This window comes from Hyla sarda, chromosome 12, assembly GCF_029499605.1.
Source record: "Hyla sarda isolate aHylSar1 chromosome 12, aHylSar1.hap1, whole genome shotgun sequence".
NCBI lineage: Eukaryota > Metazoa > Chordata > Amphibia > Anura > Hylidae > Hyla > Hyla sarda.
In genome coordinates this window covers 56,126,224-56,148,365 of record NC_079200.1, presented here as the reverse complement: position 1 = coordinate 56,148,365, position 22,142 = coordinate 56,126,224, and the positions used below count along the sequence as shown (strand labels likewise).

The window sequence follows — 22,142 nt, the reverse complement described above, 5'->3', positions numbered from 1 at the left end:
ATGGCACGAAAGATAGATATGGTATAGATAGATAGAATAAATAGATAGATATGAGATAGGTATGAAACAGATAAATGGATATGGGATGGGTATGAGAGAGAGAGATAGATAGATAGATAGATAGATAGATAGATATGAGATAGATAGGTATGAGATAGATAGATAGATATGAGAGAGAGATAGATAGATAGATAGATATGAGATGGATAGATATGAGATAGATCGATAGATATGAGATGGATAGATATGAGATAGATCGATAGATAGATATGAGATAGATAGATAGATAGAAAGATTTGAGATAGATAGATATGAGATAGATAGATAGGTATGATATAGATAGATAATAGATAAAAGATATGGGGCAGAATAGCTAGAAAATAGATACTGTAGATAAATAGGAGATAGATAGATAGATATGAGATAGAGATAGATAGATAAATAAATAGAGGATAGATAGAAGATAGATATGAGATAGATATAGAGGATAGATAGATAGATATGAGATGGATAGATATGAGATAGATAGATCGATAGATAGATATGAGATGGATAGATATGAGATAGATTGATAGATAGATATGAGATAGCTAGATAGGTTTGAGATAGATAGATATGAGATAGATAGATAATAGATAAAAGATATGGGGCAGAATAGCTTGAAAATAGATACTGTAGATAAATAGGAGATAGACAGATATGAGATAGATATGAGATAGAGATAGATAGAGGATAGATAGAAGATAGATATGAGATAGATATAGAGGATAGGTAGACAGATAGAAATGAGGTAGATCGATAGATAGAAAGATATCCAAAATAGATGCAGCACACCACCGGATTCAATACAAAGTGAAGAGGTTTATTCCATGATGTATTACAGACAACGTTTCACCAGCCTCACGCTGGCCTTTTCAAGCGTGAGGCTGGTGAAACGTTGTCTGTAATACATCATGGAATAAACCTCTTCACTTTGTATTGAATCCGGTGGTGTGCTGCATCTATTTTGGATATGTGGATGAAGAAGCCAGACGGCCAAGGCTCTAGTTTGCACCCCGACATCATCTCTTCTGGCTACCTGGTGTGCTGCTCATATTGGAATTTTGTTAGAAAGATAGATAGATAGATAGATAGATAGATAGATATGAGATAGATAGATAGATATGAAATAGATAGATATGAGATAGATAGATAGATATGAGATAGATAGATATGAAATAGATAGATATGAGATAGATAGATAGATATGAGATGGATAGATAAATATGAGATAGATAGATATGAGATGGATAGATAGATATGAGAGAGATAGATAAATAAATAAATAGATAAAAGATATGGGTCAGAATAGCTAGAAAATAGATATTGTAGATAAATAGGAGATATGTAGGTAGGAGATAGAGATATATAGAAGATAGATATGAGATAGATAGAGAGATAGATAGATAGATAGATAGATAGATAGATATGAGATAGATTGATAGATATATAGAGGATAGATAATATTTATAAATAGAGAGATAGATAGATAGATAGATAGATAGAGGATAGATATATAGATATGAGATAGATAGAGGATAGATAGACACAGTATGTTCCTGGAGATGTCCATCCCCTATGGCAGAACATACCCCCTCTCCCTCCTCTCCATACTGTGGCTGTGATATCCCCTTTATCCCTATGGTGTATATAGCGGATCCTCAGGTATATAGTCATGTATGATTAGGATCAGCTCCAGATACCGCAGGGTATCACAGGACCGGTATCACACATTGTATACAGACAATACAGCTGCAATGCTCTGCTGCGATGGCAAACACAAAGCCCATTCATGGCATGCAGAGGGATCATCACTGTGCATTGTGGGATAGCCATGGATGTAACATGTGTATGACGATCTATGAATAGAAACGCAGCTAATAATGTTATAACAGCCTCTGATGTCACTGCTTGTATTAACCCATCCAGGGCTGAGGTCAAGCTCTCCAATGGAGATAGCATCCCCTCCCCCCCATACACACCCCCTTGCCTTCTTTGTGGAGTACCTGTGCAATCGTCTGACTCTGAGCCAAGATCCTGGAGATTGATGGGGTCACTGTGGATGATATTGGGGTCACTGTGGGATCTACCTCTCTGAAGAAATGATCCAGGAAGCTCTTGAGGTGTTGCCATGAGCCTGGAGGTGCAGTGATCCTTGAGCAGGTTGCATGAAGAGGTTGCTGGGTGCCAGGTATCCAATGCAGAAGGAGGGGGTCACACGATTCAGCAGATGGGGTTCACCTGGAGTCCACCCAGGAAGCAAACTGGGATCCCTGCATCATCTCAAGCTCCAAAAATCGCTGCACATCATCCAATGAGGCCAGGGAGACACCAGTTCCCCCTCCCCAAATCCTCCCTTTCAATGCTCTCCCTAAAGCAGGAGCAGAAAACATTGGGATTTTACCATCATCCCTTGCGAGAGGGATGTATCATGCTGACGTCTGCAGTGCCTGCCAGATGAAATACCTGCACTGCAACAGTATAAAGAGCTGAGCTCTGCTGTGCACTGCATGTGTCCCTCCAGGAGGGGGAGCTGCTGAGCGTGCAGCAATGACACTGTCATGTCCTATGTTCACATGTAGCGTCAGTTACATCCCAGACATGTAAACAATGCTGCAATAGTCCTGTGGGAGGCACACAGGGAAGCAGTGTCCAGACCCAGGGCCTGTTGTATATAGTATATACCAGTGGTCTCCAAACTGTGGCCCTCCAGATGTTGCAAAACTACAACTCCCAGCATGCCCGGACAGCCGTTGGCTGTCCGGGCATGCTGGGAGTTGTAGTTTTGCAACATCTGGAGGGCCACAGTTTGGAGACCACTGGTATATACAGTAAAATCTCCCTTAGTGGACACCTCCCAATAGCGGACAGTTTTTAACCCCTTAAGGACACAGCCCATTATGACCTTAAAGGGGTACTCCGGTGAAAACCTTTTTTCTTTTAAATCAACTGGTGACAGAAAGTTAAACATATTTGTAAATTACTTCTATTAAAAAAATCTTAATCCTTCATGTACTTATTAGCTGCTGAATACTACAGAGGAAATTCTTTTCTTTTTGGAATGCTCTCTGATGACATCACAAGCACATTTCTCTCTTCTGAGGTTATTATAATAATAATAACGCTTTATTTATTGTTGTCCTTAGTGGGATTTGAACCTAATTACCCCGCCACTGCAAAGCAGCAGTGCTAACCACTGAGCCACCATGTTGCCCTTAGCATACATCTGCTATGCATGGTTCCTAAAATGGACAGAGATGTCAGCAGAGAGCACTGTGCTCGTGATGTCATCAGTGTTCCAAAAATAAAGAAATTTCCTCTGTAGCATTCAGCAGCTAATAAGTACCGAAAGGATTAAGATTTTTTAATAGAAGTAATTTACAAATATGTTTAACTTTCTGCCACCAGTTGATTTAAAAGAAAAAAAGGTTTTTACCGGAGTACCCCTTTAACCCCTTAAGGACGCAGGGTTTTTCCGTTTTTGCATTTTTATTTTTTCCTCATCACCTTTTAAAAATCTTAACGCTTTCAATTTTGCACCTAAAATTCCATATGATGGCTTATTTTTTGCGCCACCAATTCTACTTTGCAGTGACATTAGTCATTTTACCAAAGAATCCACGGCGAAACAGAAAACAAATTCATTGTGTAACAAAATTGAAGAAAAAATGTCATTTTGTAACTTTTGGGGGCTTCCGTTTCTACGCAGTGCATTTTTCGGTAAAAATAACAACTTATCTTTATTCTGTAGGTCCATACGGTTAAAATGATACCCTACTTATATAGGTTGGATATTGTCGTACTTCGGAAAAAAATCATAACTACATGCAGGAAAATTTATAAGTTAAAAATTCTCATCAAACCCCTATAACTTTTTTATTTTTCCGCGTACGGGCCGGTATGAGGGCTAATTTTTTGTGCCGTGTTCTGAAATTTTTATTGGTACCATTTTTGTATTGATCGGACTTTTTGATCGCTTTTTATTCATTTTTTCATGATATAACAAGTGACCAAAAATACGCTATGTTGGACATTGGAATTTTTTTGCACGTACACCATTGACCATGCATTTCCTCACGCGGCGATACCACATATGTTTATTTTTACTTACACAGTTCTTTTTATGGGAAAAGGGGGGTGATTCAAACTTTTGTTAGGGAAGGGGTTAAATTACTTTAATTAACTTTTTTTTTTGCAGTGTTATAACCCCCATAGGGAGCTATAACACTGCACACACTGATCTTTTACCCTGATCCCTGCAAAGCCATAGCCCGTTTTAAACACCAGGACCGGGCGTGGGGCGTACAGGTACGCCCTTCGTCCTGAAGGAGTTAAGGATCAGAGCACTTTTTGCACATCTGACCACTGTCAGTTTATGCATTAATAACTCTGGGATGCTTTTACTTATGAATATGATTCCGAGAATATTTTTTCATGACATATTCTACTTTAACATAGTGGTAAGTTTTCCTCGATACTTGCATAATTTCTTGGTTCAAAATTCCAAAATTTTATTAAAATTTTAAAAAAGTTGCATTTATTTTTTTTTTACTTTGAAGCTCTCTGCTTGTAAGGAAAATAGACATACCAAATAAATGATATATTGATTGACATATACAATATGTCTACTTTATATTTGCATCATAAAGTTGACATGTTTTTACTTTTGGAAGACACCGGAGGGCTTCAAAGTTCAGCAGCAATTTTCCAATTTTTTTCAAAATTTTCAAAATCGGAATTTTTCAGGGACCAGTTCAGGTTTCAAGTGGATTTGAAGGGCCTTCATATTAGAAATACCCCATCAATTACCCCATTATAAAAACTGCACCCCTCAAAGTATTAAAAATGACATTCAGTAAGTGTGTTAACCCTTTAGGTGTTTCACGGGAATAGCAGTAAATTGAAGGAGAAAATTGTAAATCTTCATGTTTTACACTCTCATGTTCTTGTAGACCCAGTTTTTAATTTTTACAAGGAGTAAAAGGAGAGAAATCCCCCCCAAGATTAGTAAACCAATTTCTCTTGAGTAAGGAAATACCTCATATGTGGATGTTATGTGCTCTGTGGGTGCACTAGAGGGCTTAGAAGGGAAGAAGCGACAATGGGATTTTGGAGAGTAAGTTTTTCTGAGATAGTTTTTAGGGGCCTTGTCACATTTAGGAAGCCCTCAGAACAGCAAAAAACAACAACATGGCATGCTATTTTGGAAACTACACCCCTCAAGGAACATAACAAGGGGTACAGTGAGCCTTAATACCCCACAGGTGTTTGACAACTTTTTCTCAAAGTGGGATGTGTAAATTATTTTATTTTTTTTCACTAAAATGCTGGTTTTTCCCCAAATTAAAATCTTTTGCAAGGGGTTATATGAGAAAATCCCCCCCCCCCCCAAATTTGTAACCCAATCTCTTTTGAGTATGGAAATACCCCATGTGTGGACGTCAAGTGCTCTGCTGGCGCACTACAATGCTCAGAAAAGAAGGAGTCACATTTGGCTTTTGGAAAGCAAATTTTGCTGGAAAAAGCCTCCCAAAATTTGTAACCCCATGGAAATATGAAATGGGGTTACACATTTTGGGGGGCTTTTTCCTATTTTCCCTTGTGCAAATGAAAAATGTAGGGTAACACCAGCAGTTATTATTATTTTTTTCATTTTCACATCCAACTTTAACAAAAATTCGCCAAATATCCGTGGGGTGCTGCGGCTCACTATACCACTTGTTACGTTCTGTGAGGGGTGTAGTTTCCAAAATGGGGTCACATGTGGGTATTTATTGTTTTTTGTTTCTGTCAGAACCACTGTAACTATCATCCACCCCTGTGCAAATCACCAATTTAGACCTCAAATGTACATAGTGCGCTCTCACTCCTGAGCCATGTTGTGCGCTTGCAGAGCACTTGGCGTCCACATATGGGGTATTTCCATACTCAGAAATTGCGTAACAAATTTTGGGGGCCTTTTTTTCCCCTTTTATCGCTTGTGAAAATTAAAAGTATGGGGCAACACCAGCATGTTAGTGTGAAAAATAAAATATTTTTACACTTACATGCTGGTGTAGACCCCAACTTTAGTTTTTCATAAGGGGTAAAAAGAGGAAAAAGCCCCCCAAAATTTGTAACACTATTTCTCCCGAGCACGGAAATACCCCATATGTGGCACTAAACTGTTGCCTTCAAATACGACAGGGTTCCGAAATGAGAGAGTGCCATGCGCATTTGATGCCGAATGCCACCAAAATACCCTACAGGAGTGTTTCCCAAACAGAGTTTCTCCAGGTGTTGCAAAACTCCCAGCATGCCTTGGCAGTCAGTGGTTGTCCGGCAATACTAGGAGTTGTTTTTTAACAGCTGGAGGCTCTATTTTGGAAACAGTGCCGTACAAGACGATTTTTATTTTTATTTTTATTGGGGGGGGGGGCTATGTAAGGGTGTGTAAATGTGGTGTTTTACTTTTTAGGTGTAGTGTAGTGTTTTTAGGGTACATTCACATGCTTGGGGGTTTACAGTGAGCTTCTCACTATGAGTTTGAGCTGTGGCATGCCCCCTACCGCCCCACCGTGCTGCGTCGCACCCCCCACCGCACCGCCCTGCCCCGGGCCCGGGGTCCTCTCTACATCTGGCTCCGGTGGCGTCCTCCTGAGCTGTCACTGTGCGCACTGACGGTGACGTCGCATCACGTCACTCGTCATTGCGCACAGCGTAACGCAGGACGCAGCAGGAGCCAGAAGTAGCATTGACCCCGGGCCCCAGGAACAGGTAATTATAAAACCGGGGATGGGGGAGGCAATGGGGCCGGGGCGGTGCGGTGAGGGGTGCGACGTGGGGCGGTGCGGCGGGTCGGGGGGGGGGGGGGGGCGGTCACGGTGCGGTGGGGGCGGTGCGGGGCATTATCGGATTATCGGCAAGGTAATTGCCGTACCGATAATGCCCAAAATCGTGATTGTCGGCCGATAATATCGGCCAAACCGATAATCGGTCGATCCCTAGTTAATTCCGTGTCCGCTATTGAGAATAGGGGACATTCTCAATAGCGGACACGGACACACCAAATAGGGAACAATAGGGGACACAACACTCCCAATAGGGGACAAAACACTCCCAATAAGGGACAATAGGGCACAAAACACTCCCATTAGGGGACAAAACACTCCCAATTGGGGACAACCGGGCTTATGTGCCGGCCCTACCTTGTACACAGGGCTGCCCTCAGGGGGGGGGGGGGGGGGGGGATTGTGATGTCCCAGTACAGGACATGGCCCTGTACTACCCTTAGGCCCTGTCAGGTTGAGTCCCTCAGTGACCTGGGGGCTCCCCTGCAAGGTCTCCCCTGTTGGTTTTATAAAGGTGTGTGTCACTTTAATGCTTAAATGGGCACTGTCATCAAATAAAAAAATTGATATGTTGTAGTACTTAAGTACTACAACATATCTCTAATATAGTTTAATTAAAAAAAGTGATTTTAAACCAGTTTAAAATCACTTTTAAATTCGGCCACTAGGGGTCGCCCTCCTAGTGGCCGAATGCATTCGGCAGTGACGTCACTACAGAATTTCGTCTCATTTGAGCCTGGCAAATGAGTCGAAATTCCAGTCACTGCGGTGCTCGCTCCCGCCTGTCAATCAAACAGGCGAGAGCGAGCACAGTGAAATCCAGGGCTGCGCATTGGCTCCCTAGACTCTCACACTGTCCGCCTCCCTGCTGCATATTCTCCCTGCAGCAGGGAGGAACATGGCTCTTACCTCTCCTTACAGCCGTGGCTCCTATGGGGATACGCCGCCTCCTCACTGCTGTGTCCTGTCATTACCGGGAGCGCGTTATAAAGAGAGGGGGGGCGCCATTTACAGGAGGGCCCATCCTACACTGAGCAACAAGTGTGTGCCCGGCTTCCTGTCATGCTCCTACACTCTGGTAACTCTCTCTATGGTTCTGGAGGACTTTCAATCCTCCAGAAACATAGAGACAGTTTCCAGAGTGTACGGGCATGACAGGAAGCCGGGCACACACTTGTTGCTTGCTACGGACCCCCGCTCATGGTCCGGCACAGGTGAGGGGGAGGGGGGCGATATTGGTCGGGGGCTGGGTGTCTTCCAACACAGGGTGCCTCCAGTTGTTTCCCCACTACAACTCCCAGCATGCCCTGACAGCAAATAGATGTCAGGGCATGCTGGGAGTTGTAGTGGTGAAACAGCTGGAGGCACCCTGTCAGGAGAACTATGGGCGGAACTCGGCCCCCAGCAGGCATCAGTGACGTGGTGCCTGCTGGGGAAGTCTGCCTGGTAGTGAGCACACTACCAGGCAGACAAAATGCCATTTTTAAGATAATAAAAAAAAAAAAATAAAGGCAGGGAGGGGGTTAGGGATAGATGGGCAATAGGCAGGGACAGAAAAAAAAAAAAGAGGATGGTGGGAGCTACCCTTTAAGTCTTTCATATGTTATGTTATGCAGTCACATGATTTGCTGTCACATGTTCTCCCAGAGAGCACCAGCTTAACCTATGACCCGCAGCTTGAACAATGGGCTTCAGTCCAGCCCCCCACTATTTAAAGGGGCGGCCATTACAATTTCTTTCAGAACAGATTCCATTTGCTACTGAGCACAGCAACCACTAGAGATCTCAGTGTAAGTGATCAGAATCTGAAAGACCCCCAAAGCTACAGTCATTCCAGTAAGTCTCAAGTCTATGTCTGCTGTCACTACAAGTAGTCAAGTCCTGCACATAGTCAAGTCAAGTCTAATTTCTTGTCAAGTTAATTACAAGTATATTGGTCCAGCAAACTGCGAGGTCCTCTGGGTCCTGGCCACCTTTCTGGGAGTTCTGGCCTTAGCTGTGAAGATAATTACACCCGTCTTCTACTCAGTAAAGCCTCCGTTTGACCATAACTGGTTGTGGACTCTCATTTCCCTTCTAGCAATTGGAATAGCGGAGAATCCAGGTGTGTGGTGTTCTGGAACCCGAAAACCACACTGGCGTCATGAACACTAGGGGTTAATACCATCCAGCCTCGGGGTTAATACCATCTGATCCCACCACTCACACCGCTACACCCGTGGTCCCGCCATTTCACCCAGTGGTTCACCACAGAATAATTTGGCACAATGCAACAAGATGGCACAGGTTATAAAAGGGGGTAAAATCATACGGGGGAGGGATAAGGGGTGATTAAACAACACTGGGGGATTGTACTGTAATATTGCTTTTTATTGTGTTTTACAAGTAATTACACTCTGGAGTGAGTACAGTACACCCCTACCCCTTAATTCCCTGGTTGAACTTGATGGACATATGTCTTTTTTCGACCGTACTAACTATGTAACTACAGTATTCCGTTATTTAGGAAGATTTTTGAGCCTTTTTTTTCCCAATAAGGGACATCTCTCAATAGGGGACACGTTTTTATTCCCCATGACTGTCCCCTATTGGGAGATTCTACTGTACTGTATATAAGTTATTAGCTTTGGATTTTATTGGTTTTGACCAGTTTTATCTGGAAAATGTAGATGTGAAATAATATAGGTGTGATGTTCCAATATTCTATGGTACAGTGTTTCCCAACCAGGGTGCCTCCAGCTGTTGCAAAACTACAACTCCCAGCATGCTCGGACAGCCAAAGGCTGTCCGGGCATGCTGGGAATTGTAGTTTTGCAACAGCTGGAGGCACCCTGGTTGGTAAACACTGCTATAGTACTATGTTATGTTTTATTATACTTTTGTTACATTTTATTTTAAACTGCATGTTGTTTTGCATCACGTTGCATTAAATTATGTTGCATTATATTACGTTATATAAAGCATTGCTTTGCATAAAATTGTATTATAGTTTTAAAAGCATTATATGAGCATTGCTTTGGTGTAGTGTTGTGTTTTATTTAGCATTATTGTAGTTTTATTTTGCATCATATTGCGTTGTGTAGTAATTTTTATATTTCTTCATTTCTACTCTATTCTGTTATACATTATGTAGTATGATATTAGTGTTGTTATGTATCACATTACTTTGTATTTTATTGTTTTAGAAAACATAGTGTTGTTTGGGATTATATTGTTTTTTATTGTTTTGTTTTATATGGCAGTATTTTCTAGGATATCATTAGTTATTTAGCATTATATTTGTGTTGTATTGTGTCACTTTGCTTTGTGTTGTATTATATTGCATTTTACATATTATTATTTTGTATTGTATTATATAATGTTTTATATAATAATATAGTAGTTACATTTTTTTTTTCATATTGCATTATGTCACATGTCAAATTTATAGTAGTGGTGATTGGTATTATACTGTACAACAGTGTTTCCTAACCAATGTGCCTCCCTCTGTTTTCAAAACTGCAACTCCAAACATGCCCAGGCAGCCAGAGGCTGTACGGCCATACTGGCAGTTGTAGTTTGGAACAGCTGGAGGCCACGGTTTTTGAAACACTACTGTATAGTATTGTTTTATACAGCATCAGGTTAGATTTCCACACAGGTTTTCTTCTGGCATTTTTTTGGAAAACTGACACTGCAGTTTTTAAGCCAAATTCAGAAGTCTATCCAGTAGGAAGGAGAATGATAAGGCGATGTTCACATGGTGGAATGTCCGTACGGACATTCCACAGACAGCGAAGGGCCGGCAGAAGATGCCAGCACTAGGACCACTCGGAAATGTGTTGTCTCATAGATGACAGAATCCGCAAAAAGAATAGACATGTCTATTCTTTCTGTGGATGCCAGAAGGATTTCCACAGCAGAAAAATCTGGAAATCTGCCGTGTAAACAGAGCAGCAGAGTCTCACTGAAATCAATGGGACTCTGCTGCAGCGGAATGTCTGCAGGAAATTCTGTGGTGCACCGCTGCAGTGAATGGCGGGACCACAGGTGTTGCGGTGAGAGTGGTGGGATTGGATGTTATTAACCCTGGGGGTCGGATGGTATTAACCCCTATGTGCTTGTGACGCCAGAGTGGTTTTTGCGTTCCGGAACACCACACGCCCGGATTCTCCGCTATCCCACGGGCTAGTAATGAAATAAGAGTCCACAACCAGTTGAGGGTAAACAGTGAAAATTGTATACTTACCGTAATTTTGCTTTCTTCAAGACAGAAGGCAGCACAGAAGGGATATTCCCGGCCTCTTTTATTCCCAGTAGGACCGCCCACCTACAAAAAACTCAAACGAAGATTAACCAACTGGCAACAGACATACCTCATAAGTAGCCAACACACCTGCACGCAATTGTGTAAATGACTAGACTCTTTTCTGGTTGCACAAATTAAATTTATTGGGAGGGTTATATGTGCTGCCTTCTGTCTTGAAGAAAGCAAAATTACGGTAAGTATACAATTTTCACTTTCTTCTACGACATTCGGCAGCACAGAAGGGATGCTCGCTAGCAGCTAATAACAACAAAAAAGGGGGGGGTTCAATCTTGTAATGCAGCAGACAAAACCCCCGAACTGAAGGCTGGACTCTGTGCCTGGATGTCGAGCCGATAATGCTTGATAAATGTGGATGAAGTTGACCACGAAGCAGCGTTGCAGATGTCATTCAGCGGCACTTGCGCTCTCTCAGCCCAGGAAGTCGCCGTAGCACGAGTTGAATGGGCTTTCAAAGGAAAAGGCGGCTCTAAATTCTCCAACCTGTAAGCTTCTATGATTGTGGATTTTATCCATCTTGCCAGTGTATCCTTTGCCGCTTTACACCCCTTTCTTGGTCCTCCAAACTGTACAAATAAATTTTCGTCCCTACGGAAACCTTCTACTCTGGAGAGATAGTTTAACAGAGTGCTCTTCATATCTAGAGATTGAAGATTATCTTCATCTTCAGGGGGGCAAAAATTTGGCAAAAAAACTTCTCTGTTGACGTTGACTTCTGAAGCGACCTTGGGAACAAAGGAGGGAACAGTCCTGAGCAGAACTCCACTCTGTGTGAACTTGATGTAGGGAGACTTGGAAGACAGGGCCTGTAATTCTCCAAGACGTTTAGCAGACGTGATTGCCACCAAGAACAAAGCTTTGCAAGAGACCCACTTGATATCCGCTTCAGCGATCGGTTCGAAGGGTGCCCCTGTGAGACTCTTCAGGACTAGTGGCAAGTCCCAAGTGGCAATTGGAGTCTTGACAGTCGGTCTAAGGTTCTTTAGAGCTTTAAAGAATCTGGAGATCAAGGGTTGGTTGGCAAATCGACCATCTGTAAAAGAGTTAATAGCTGTTACATGAACTCTGAGTGTATTGGGCTTCAACCCTTTCAAATTGCCGTCCTGCAAGAATTGCAGCACCAGTGGAAGCGAGATCTCTGGGTCCCCTTTCTCAGCCTTCCAGGATAAAAATCTTCTCCATACTCTAGAGTATAGCTGGTTTGTAGATGGCTTGCGAGCTGATAGAAGAGTGTCTATGACTTCTTCAGACAGGCCGCTGTCTCTAAATTTTCTCCTTTCAAACTCCACACAGTCAGATGTAAGCGCTCTAGATGTTGATGGAAAAAACCTCTCTGGAGAAGTAGATCTTCGTGTAGAGGGAACTTCCAGAAATTGCCTTCTGACAGTCGAAGCAGAAGCGGGAACCAATCCCTGCGAGGCCAGAATGGGGCTATAAGTAGTACTGTCGGTCTGTCCAGGATGATCTTGTTCAAGACACGGCTCATGAGAGGGATTGGAGGAAACAGATATACATGAAGCCCCCTCCAGCTCATGGTCAGAGCATCCAGATGATCTGGTTGATCTATCTTGTACAAGGAACAGAACTTCATCAACTTCCTGTTCTGTCGGGTAGCCATGAGGTCCCATTGGGGACATCCCCACCTCAGAATGATTTGGGAGAAGTACTTCGGGTTCAGCTCCCACTCGTTGGGGTTCAAGGTGTACCTGCTCAGGAAATCTGCCTGGTAGTTCAGCTCCCATTTTATGTGGATCGCCGAGAGCGAGGCGAGATGGTGTTCGGCCCAGTTCATGAGCATGCTGCACTCGTTTTGCAGAGCCTGAGACCTTGTTCCACCTTGTTTCCGCAAGTAATGTACTGAAACTGAGTTGTCCGACTGGACCAGCACTGGAGTGTCCTTGACAAGGGGAGTAAAATGCATCACTGCTAATCTTATTGCTCTTAGCTCCCTCAGGTTTGAGGAGAACAGTCTTTCTCTTGGAGACCAGGATTTTTGGATTCACTGACCGTTGTAATGCGCTCCCCAGCCGAACTTTGAGGCGTCTGTTGTAATTATAGACTGATCTTGTAGTCTGAAGCAGTTGCCTCGTGACAAATTCTCCTTGTCTAACCACCAGTGAAGAGTTGATCGTGTGTGAGGTGAGAGACACAGCGGGGCTGAAAGGTTTTCTGGACGACGATCCCAAATCTGCAAAATCTCTGTCTGGAGTTCTCTCATGTGGGCCTTGGCCCATGGTACTGCCTCTATGGCAGCAGTCATCAGTCCTAAAACTTTCATCGCTGTTCTTATCTGCATCACCGGCATCTGAATCAGATCTGTGACAGATTGTATAATCTTCATCTGTTTGTCCAGTGGCAGGAGGACTCTCTCTGCGGACGAATCCAAAATGAGGCCTAGGAATTTCTTCCGTCTTGCAGGCACGAGGTCTGATTTTTCTTTGTTGAGAAGAAAACCACACTCTTGGAGGAGATTCAGAGTACTCTGCAGATGATGTAGTAGAAGATCTTGAGACGTTGCAACGAGCAGCCAATCGTCTAAATAAGGCACGATCTGGACTCCCTGTAGTCTTAGGGCTGCTACAATGACTACTGCTACCTTCGTGAATACTCTTGGGGATAAAGACAGGCCGAAGGGTAAAGCGCGGAATTGAAAATGTTCCACCTTTCCATGATGGACGACTGCGAGTCTGAGGTATTTTCTTGACTCGAGGTTTATCGGGACATGTAAATAGGCGTCCATGAGATCTAAGGTAATCATCCAGTCGTCCTTCTGGAGTAAAGTGGTGGCGGATCTTATGTTGTCCATGCGAAACTTTTCTCTTTTTAAAAATCGATTTAGGTATCGCAAGTCGATTATGAGCCTCCATCTGCCGCCTGGCTTTGGGACAGGAAAGATCGGGGAGTACACCCCCTGTCCTAGTTGGTTCACCGGAACTGGCTCCAGGGCATCCTTCATCAAGAATTCCTGTAGGAGAGACTGCATAACCCCATCGCTCTTGTTCAAGAGAAACTTTTCTGGAGGACACTCCAGGAAATTTAGGCTGTAACCTATAGAGATAATTTCTAAGACCCAGCTGTCTGTTGTAATCTTCTGCCAGGCTGTTTGATGTCTCAGCAGCCTGCCTCCTACAGTATCCCGGAGCCTGGCGTCAGAACTCTGACCTGGGTTGTTTGGACTGCGTCTGCTTCCCTCTTTTGTTGCTGTTCTGGAAGCGACGAGTGGATCTTCTGTCCTGAAAGAATCTTCTCTTGTAAAAAGACCTCCTGACCCTGAAGGGACGAAAGGACTTCTTCTTTTCTGAGAAAGGAAATTTTAACTCCTTCGTCTCCTTGCCTGGAGCTAAAATATCCTCTAACTGGGAGCCTATCAGGAAACCCGGCTCGAAGGGAAGGGCACAAAAATTAATCTTTGAAGAGGTCTCGCCCGGCCAAGGCTTAAGAAAAACAATTCTTCTGGCAGAATTTAAAACTGCAAGATTCTTAGCGCAGACTCTGGTTACATCTAGCGGGAAATCGCAGGAAAATTCCGCTGCTACCTTCAGGGTGGCGACCTCCTCCAGTAGCTCCCTTCTGGGAACTCCTTCTTCTATGTCCCTGCTCAACTGACTGAGCCAGACTCTTAAGGCCCAAGCAACTGGTACTGCGGATAAGGCCGCTTTAGTCATTGCAGCTGTATAAGAATAAGTACGCTTCAGGAGAGTATCCATCTTCTTATCTAGAGGGTCTTTCAGAATAGAGGTATCATCTGCAGGCAGAAGAGTACTCTTAGATAGCTTAGCCACTGGTGTGTCTACCTTGGCTGGGTTCTCCCACTTCTCTGAATCATTTGGATCCAGCTTGTAAACTGAACGAAACCTGGACCCCAATTCTAACCTGTGCTCCGGCTTCTTCCACTCCTTTTCCATCACTGTCTTTAACACCGGATGGGCTGCAAACACATTGGACACCTTCTTTGGAAAATAATAAAGACTATTCTTATCCTGAGCTGCCACCTTCTCCTTAGATGATTCAACAATGTCCTTCACTGCAATCACTAGTTTATCAGCAAACTCTTTCCTGAAGAGATAGTAGTCTTCAGAAACGACTTCCTCTGAATCCGACTCTGAAACACTGGAGGTGTCAGTAGTGATAGGCGGTGAAGGGGATTTAACAACTAACTGCCTCTTCTCTTTTAGCTTACATTTCTTAGCGGCCTGCTCAGAGGTGGAGCCGAAACTCTCCTTAAACCAAGAGAAAAAACCTTTTGCCTCCTGAAGGAAGTCGGCAGTCTCCTGAGGCTCAGAACACTTCTTACACACAGTAGAACTGGCATTAGGGGGTAAAGGTTGAAGGCAACTCACGCATAGAGACTTGTGTCCAGCGGGCTTCTTCCTGAGATGATGCTTGCAGGTACTACACAGATCACCCCTCTGATCCTCAGGCAACGGTTGCTCGCAGGAGACGCAGAGTCTGTGTTTAGACTTTGACTTCCTTTTCCTAGGGGTAGAAAGGCTCGACATCTGGAAGGAATACAGACAGAGGGAGTAAGCAAAACACCACGTCAAAGTTCAAGACAGACCCCCTCACAAGAAGTACGCTCTACTAGGGCTAAAAACCTTCTGTACAGCAAAACCTAGACTCTGCAGCCTGACCTCTAAGGGGTTAATTCACATAGACAGTGCTAGAGGACCCAAAAACAGGCATCAAATCAGTGTACACAGATCATACTGATGTCCTAACCAAGATTAGTGCAGTCAGGTTACTTCAATGTAAGTACAGGCTAAAATAATAGTGTCCAGCAGTTAAATGGTGCGATAAGCATTGGTGCCAGTGTGCACCTAACCATAATTGGTGTCAGTGTGCCCCTGATCATCATTGGTGTCAGAGGGCACAAACTCATAGGTGAGAGCACCTACAAAGCATAGGTGTCAGTGTGCCTCAGTCATCATTGGTGCCAGTGTGCCTCAGTCATCATTGGTGACAGTGTGCCTGAGTCACCATTGGTGACAGTGTGCCATAAAATAAATCATTGGTGACAGTGTGCATCAGAAAATCGTCATTGGTGACAGTGTGCACACTTACCTTTACAGGCAAGAAGTCCGGCTGCCTCCGTTCCAGGAGACCGAACGCCGGCTTCTTTCCTGTTTAAATGTCCTTCCTCCCCGCCGACTCCGTACAGCCCGACTTCCGGTCGCGCCGGGAAACTCGTCACTTCCGGCGCGACCCAGCTCCTGCGCACGCGCACTGTCATTGCGATCCACGGCGCGGCCGCAGAAGGACATCCAGGCGGGCTGCAGGAGAAAAGAAGGTATACTTACCGGCGCAGGGGGGAGGAAGGGGGAGGGAACACTCGCAACTCCCGGCACCAGCTGCACGAAGGGGGGACCGCACACCCAGCAGCGCACCAACACCTCCTGTTATGAAGCCTATACGGGGGAAAGCACCCCAGGCTCTCCCCAACATCCTGGATCCAAAGAAGGGGGCATAACATCTCTGCCTTAGCCACCAGGCCTCTTACTCTCACCCGGGTCACCCACATGGGCCAGTAAGGATGGCAGGACACCAGGTAGGCCAGGGTTTCCCACATTGGCCCTCAGACAAACTGCTGGGACACTGGTGTTAATTAAAAACCTTTCTTTACAGAACCTAAGGAAAAAGAAAAGAAAAGAAAAAGGTATTACAGGTGGGCAGAAAAACAGGGTGTGGAACACCGCTTACCAGGAAGAAAAGAGGACAGAAAAAAACACAATTGCGTGCAGGTGTGTTGGCTACTTATGAGGTATGTCTGTTGCCAGTTGGTTAATCTTCGTTTGAGTTTTTTGTAGGTGGGCGGTCCTACTGGGAATAAAAGAGGCCGGGAATATCCCTTCTGTGCTGCCGAATGTCGTAGAAGAAAGAGGCTTTACTGAATAGAAGACAGGTGGAATTATCTTCACAGCTAAGGCCAGAATTCCCAGAGAGGTGTCCAGTACCCAGAGGACCTCGCAGCTTGCTGGACCAATATACTTGTAATAAACTTGACTTTGATTTGTAATTAGACTTGGCTCGACAGGACGTGACTAACTTCAGTGACAGCAGACATAGACTTATAGACTTACTGGAGAGTTGTAGCTTTGTGGTACTCCAGATGCTGAACACTTGACTCTAAGGCCTCTGGTGCTTGCTTCCTCAGCAAAGACTTTTATGTTACAGCTATGAACACTTAACTTAAAGAGAATGAATTAACAATGGCCACCCCTTTATATAGTGGGGGCTGGACTAAAGCCCATTGGTCAAGCTGTGGGTCATAGGTTAAAGCTGGTGTTCTCTCGGAGTACATGTTACAACATATCATATAACTGCATAACACAACATGTGACAGGATTACTCACAGGTCCTTGAGACCTCCAAAGGTCCTGTATACTATCTAGACATAAGGATCCTGTCTATGCTTTTAAAGGTACATACACTACATTTAATAAACCAACAGGAGAAAAAGGGGAGTCCCTCCCCCAGGTCACCGAGGGACTCAACCTGACAGGGCCAACAGGTAGTACAGGAATGTGTACCTGAACTGGGACATCACAATTCCACCATGTGAACATGGCCTAAGTTTTTACTTTATATTTTCTATTCCTTTTAAATATAAAGTTTAAAAAAAAAAAAAAAACAGAAACCTGAAGAAAACCTGCATGGAAACCTATCCTTACAGTAGTGTTGTTTTGTATTATATTATGTTCTATATAGCATTATAACAGGGTTGTTTTGAATCACATTGTATTTTATATGGCATTATTTTGTATTGTGCTATGTATCATTTTAGTAGTATTGCTTTGTATCATACTGTATTGTATTATTTGTTATATATAACATTATGGATGTGTTGTATTGTATTGTACAGTATTACAGAACAGTACAGTTATTTTCTTTCCTAGTTGTTACTGAACCAGTGATAAAACATGGACATGTTGTCCAGCAGCACTATATCAACTCACCTCAGTCCTTGGTCCCAGAGAAGCTCACAATCTTATTTCCCTCTCACAAACAGATGGGAATAGCATTTTCATTGGAGACCCAATGAATTATGGGAGGAAACCCTAGCAATCATAAATCTGGGGTCACGTTCAACAGTTTTTGGAACCAAAGCCAAAAGTGGATTTAAAATGAATAGGAAATATAAAGGAAGGATTTCTACTTCTCTTTCCTGCTGGATTCACTTCTGGATTTGGTTTCCCATAAAACTGTTGTGTGTGACACAAGCCTAAAGTAGACATATTTTCCATAGTCAGTACTAGGATCAGGAGAGTCACCAGAAGCAACCAGACTTTCTATATAGTTGTATAACTTTTACCATATGTGTTTTATTTTTACTTCTGTCCTTTTCATCCAAGATTATATATTGTTGTTGTCATCACAATCAGTTAAAATATTTATGCTTGACGGTCACGCCATACAACTACTTCTTTTCCTGCATGTTCTAGCAAGGAAGGATAGAGGGCTCAGGAGCCCCTGATTAAGTGATTCGTGGGGTAATATATAATCGGAACACTCACCCACTTTTTTTAGGTGCACCTTGCCTTCCTTCTCCGTGGCATACAGCAAAGTGCTGGAAATATTCTTCAGAGATTTTGGTCCATACGGACATGATGGCATCACACTGTTGCTGCAGATTTGTCGGCTGCACATCCATGATGAGAATCTCCCGTTCCACCACATCCGTAAGGTGATCTATTGGATTGAGATCTGGGGGCCATTGGAGTACAGTGGGCTCATTGTCATGTTCAAGAAACCCATTTGAGATCATGTGAGCTATGTGACATGGTGCATCGGAACATGAGAACACTGTGGTCCCAAAGGGATGGACATGGTCAGAAACAATACTCCGGTAGGCTATCGTGTTAAAGTAATGCTCAACTGGTACTAAGGAGCTAAGTGTGCCAAGAAAATGTGCCCCCCCCCCCCCCCACACCATTACACCCCCGCCAGCAGCCAGAGTAGTCGATACAAACCAGCATTGATCCATGTTTTCATGTTATTCATATTAAATTCTGACCCTGCCTCTGAATATCACAGCTGCAATAGAGACTCATGTTCTTCCAGTCTTCCATTGTCCAATACCTGTATAATGGAGCCTGTGCAGTTTTCAGTTTTTAACTGACAGAAGTGGCACCCAGTGTTGTCATGCTGCTGTAGCCCATCTACTTCAAGGTTGGATGTGGTGTGTGTTCAGAGATAGTATTCTGCATACCTTGGCTGCAACAAGCTATTTGAGTTATTGTTGCTTTTCTGTCATCTCAAACCAGTCTGTTCATTCTTTTCTGACATCAACAAAGCATTTTTTATGTCCACTTAACTACCACCCCAATTTTTTTTTTATTTTGCATCATTCTTTTTAAACCCTAAAGATCTTTGTGCATAAAAATCCAAGTAGAAGATGCTGCCATGTGATTGGCTGATTAGCTATTTGTGTTAACAAGCAATTGAACGGGTGCACCTAACAAAGTGACCAGTGAATGCATACATACTGCACAACCATCCCATTTTGGAGAATTGCCCCAGGAGACATCACACAGAACTTATGCAAGGGTCCCAAGGATATAAACCGACTAATGGAACACTGTTCCCCTACTGTTGGTGTTTAAAACATTTTTTAGACACAGGGGCCGGCATTTATCACTGTAGGTGTAAGTGAAGCATTTTTCAACACTTTTTTTTGTGCACTGGTAATGTGTAGGAGCACCACATTTATTAAATGGTCACAGAGCATTTGATAAATTTTGTGCAGGTCACATTTGCTGAAATTTCTCTCTTCACATACAGCAAAAAGATAAGCTAAGTCTGGTCTGGTGTAGTTTAAAGACTTTTCAGTGGCTTTGCACCTTTTTTGTGCCTTTTCACAAAAAGGCACAGTTGATAAAACCCATCTATATCATGTGTATTGCCAAAATCAGTGGATTACAACTCAAAATCAGCAGAAATGTGTAAACCAAAAGACGCAAAAAGGAGCAAACAAACCCTGCTTGCGCCTTTTCTAGACACAAAAAACAGTCTAAAGACAATGATAAATGTCGGCCAATATCTACGAACGTTCCACACTTTCTGTCTAGCTAATATGGGGTTCCTTGTTGGGATCTTTCATCAATCAGTCAAAGATAGAAACAACTAGAAGAAGTGTTTCTGTTGTTGAGGACCTGGCATAAACATCATTTTACAGACAGCTCTTTGACTTTAATATTTGCTATGTAATACCTTAATTCCCCTGTGGTGGCACTGCAGTAAAATGTCTATTTCTTTAGGAATCTTACTGCAGATTAAAGTTGACTGCTGGGGGGTCTCAGCAACCAGTCACCCTTATCATTGGAAGACCCTTATAAAAAAAAAAAAAAAAAAAAAAGGGATCGGTCAAGCTGGTAACCCATTTAAAAGTATTTTCTGTCATCAACACATATTGTTTTCAGTTTGGGGAAGAAAGTTACAAACTGGTGTCCAAACCAGATGACTGCTGTTACTGTAGAGATAAGAATAGACATTGCATGTAAATATAGTGACACGAGACATAAGGTCAGCCCCTGCAGACAAGTATAACCTCCAGGCTTACTGCAGCAGTCTATTGTCCCCCTGGGAGCATTATGTAAAGATCATTATGCTACAGCAAAGATTTTCCATCATCTGACCTGTACTCAGACTCTGTGGTCATCACTAATACAATTGTCTAAAACCTTCTATGTGACTCTATCTCAGCCGCCACTGACGTTGCTCCGAGGAGCGCCGAGCCACCGAGCCTGTACCAGAGCCTGCTGGAGCCGCACTAATAGACACATGCTTGGTGACTAATGGTACAGCTTAGGATCAAGGAGTGTGTGTGTGTGTGGGGATCAAGAGTGAGAATAAAGTGGCACAGAGGAAGAGGATATCAAGGGGCAGAATGAAGTGGCACAGGGGGGAAAGGGGGGGAATAAATTGGCACAGGGGGTAATAACAGGGCAAAATGAAATGCACAGGGGTGATAATAGGGAAATGATGTGGCACAGGAGGTGATAGGAGGAGGGGGGATAAATCGTCAAACAAAAGGTGATGAAGGGGAAAATAAAGTGGCACAGTGTTGTAATGAAGTGGGGAATGAAGTGACATAGGAGGTGATAAGGGGAAAGAATGAAGTGGCATGGGGGTGATAAAGGGGTGGCATGAAATGGCACAGGGAGTGAAAAAGGGGTAGATTAAATGGCACAGGGGGTAGCAGCCACATTTGTAATGCTAATACTAGATACTGGTATTGCATCACTTTTCGTAGGATGCATATTGTGATATGTGCAGTTGGCGGTAGGGCGAGGAGTGTGTACTGCATGCATGACCATGCACAATTAAAAAGGATATGGTGTCAAAAAGAATGAAGCTGAGCACTCACCAGGCAAATATGCAGGTGCTTCTTTATTGCTCACAAGCAATCGGGGTGAAATATTCAGGGGAGCAGTTGGGCAGGACACAGGGGTATGTAGCTGCCGACGGACCATTGTGCGCAGAAGCGCTTTGTCAGGCCAGAGCGTGATGACATAGGGGAAAAGGTGTGCTTAAGAACGTATAGGTAGCCATGGAAATACAGGTAAACAAATACAATCACATGTTTAAATATAGTGCATAGATAAAATAATGTTAAAAGCAATACCTTCACTTAGCAAGAACACTTAGAGCAGGGAATCTGATTTACAGAAAAGCGCCTTATTTCTATAATTTAAACCGAGCAGGCCGGTGGCATTAGTGCAAATAATCCACCTGGTTTCGCTTCTTAAAACAAGCGTTGATGCCTATTCAGACCTCGCTCTGGAGTTTCAATTCTTTCTATGGCAGCGAACAGGAAAGCTTCTGCGTTATTGTTATGGACATTTTGCATATGAGAAATGAAACGGGGAGCTCGTAAAGCTGTGATTAAGGATCTGACATGTTCTCTTATTCTGTGAAAAAGAGGTCTAATTTGTCTTCTCTATATAAAAATATCCGCAGGTATAGAGAAG

General features: G+C 43.3%; 1 protein-coding gene across 1 annotated transcript in view; it reads right to left on the bottom strand.

Annotated features, from left to right (window-relative positions):
- PHACTR3 (phosphatase and actin regulator 3) overlaps positions 1–2,533 on the bottom strand; it is a 177,254-nt gene extending 174,721 nt beyond the window's left edge. Inside the window, exon 1 of the mRNA XM_056547530.1 lies at positions 2,046–2,533. Coding sequence (XP_056403505.1) covers positions 2,046–2,172 — 127 coding nt within the window. The 5' untranslated portion in view covers positions 2,173–2,533. The remainder of the gene's footprint in view (positions 1–2,045) is intronic.
- Positions 2,534–22,142: the final 19,609 nt, after the last annotated feature.